This window comes from Frankliniella occidentalis, unplaced genomic scaffold, assembly GCF_000697945.3.
Source record: "Frankliniella occidentalis isolate FOCC.00 unplaced genomic scaffold, Focc_3.1 Scaffold9, whole genome shotgun sequence".
In the NCBI taxonomy this organism is placed as follows: Eukaryota; Metazoa; Arthropoda; class Insecta; order Thysanoptera; family Thripidae; genus Frankliniella; species Frankliniella occidentalis.
The window spans coordinates 75,098-76,663 of record NW_026267139.1 but is presented as its reverse complement, the minus strand read 5'-3'; the positions used below and the strand labels follow the sequence as shown (position 1 = coordinate 76,663).

Here is a 1,566-nt window from a genome sequence, read left to right as displayed (position 1 = left end):
CCACCCCGCCCCGCTCCCCCAACCCATAAGCGGAGTGAAGACTTACCCCCGGCTGGTCGTTAGTCAACAGGCTAGGCTTGGGTGTACGCGTCGCCCGTGAGCTGAGCCTAGTCTCCTCCTTGAGAAGGAAACGGAGGGAACTCTATAATGAGTGAGCTTGGCTTTGGTTGGCTTTTCTTTCCTTTTAATTTTCCATTTTTTCCCCCTCATTTTTTTCCCTAACCCCTTTTTTTCTGCTCGTGCTGAGAAATATGGCGAGCTGGGAGGTTGGGCGGGAGCCACTGATTACGTAACGAGGGTCGCGGAGCCCCAGGGGGCTGTTCCAGGGGTTCCATGGGTTCTAGGGGTTCCAGGAGTTTCAGGGGCTCCAGGGGTTCCAGGGGGTTCCAGGGGTCCCAGGTGTCTCCGCTGGCCCGCTCAAACACGGTTCTCGTTCTGCTGCAGGTCCTCCTGGCCACGGTCGTGGTGCTCGCCGCGGCGCAGGACGGCGGCCTGCCCGACTCCGACAATGACGTCCTGGAGGCCGCGCTCGCCGGGGACGCGGACGCCGCGGAGGCGGCGCACTTCGGCGACCGGACGGCGCCGCGCGCCCGCCGACTGAGGCTGGACACGGGGCCCGACCCGGGCGACCCCGCGGACCCGGAGGCCGGGCCCAGCACCTCCCCGACGACCACAACCACCACGACGCTGTCCCCGCGGACCTTCATCCGCGTGCAGGCGGGGCCGCGCGGACGCGGTCCCGGGGGCCGCGGTGCGGTCCGCAGCCGGGGCGTCGTCAAGAAGGTCGACGACGACGAGGCCCTGCAGACGCTGTCCTCGGGCGACGTCCGCTCCCTGCGGCTGCGCCAGGCCGAGCAGCAGGACGTCGGCCTACAGGACATCCAGGACCCCGGACACACACACATCACGCGCCTCGACGTGGACTGCTCGAGCGACGGCATCGGCGTGACGCTCGAGTTCCAGCAAGACTTCGACGGGCTGGTTTACAGCAAGGGCTACTACGACGACCCGTCGTGCAGGTGAGTGAGTAGGGCGGGCCGGAAAGGTGTGCAGCATGAGATCTAGGGACGTCTGAACTCTAAGGGCTCATCGATATTCTTCCGATATTGATATCGAAATGTCGAGGGTCCTCGATACTACGACATATCGCGATATATCGACCGTTTTAAGACATATGTCGTTTACTCGATATGGTCCGACATTGCGATATCACTCGATATTATCGAGGCTCGATTGCATCGAGTATGGATGTTCGAAACATGGTCTGTATCGTATCGCGATATCAAAACCTGGATATCGCATAGGCCTTCAGCCCTGTGGCGACCGCTTCGAGCACCGGCCTCGGCGGGAGAAACACGACAGCTGCGCGTCGAGGATAAGGACCACCCTGTTGTCCATCCTGCAAGAAAGAGAGAGAGAGGCAGAGGGGGAGAGAGAGACAGAGAGAGGGGAGAGAGGTCGGGTCGGCCCTTGGGGAGGGGCAATCTAATTGGCAGCCGAGCTCGGGCTGCTCATGTGCTTCAAGGGGCTCGTCGCGGCAGGGGAGGTTGCGGGTGGAGGAGGAGG

At 62.5% G+C, this 1,566-nt stretch overlaps 1 protein-coding gene across 1 annotated transcript in view; it reads left to right on the top strand.

The window, feature by feature from the left end:
- The window catches only part of LOC113202707 (cuticlin-1), a 61,250-nt gene that overhangs the window by 47,679 nt on the left and 12,005 nt on the right, over positions 1–1,566 (top strand). The window contains exon 3 of the mRNA XM_052277270.1: positions 445–1,019. Within this exon, the coding sequence (XP_052133230.1) occupies positions 445–1,019 (575 nt within the window). The remainder of the gene's footprint in view (positions 1–444; positions 1,020–1,566) is intronic.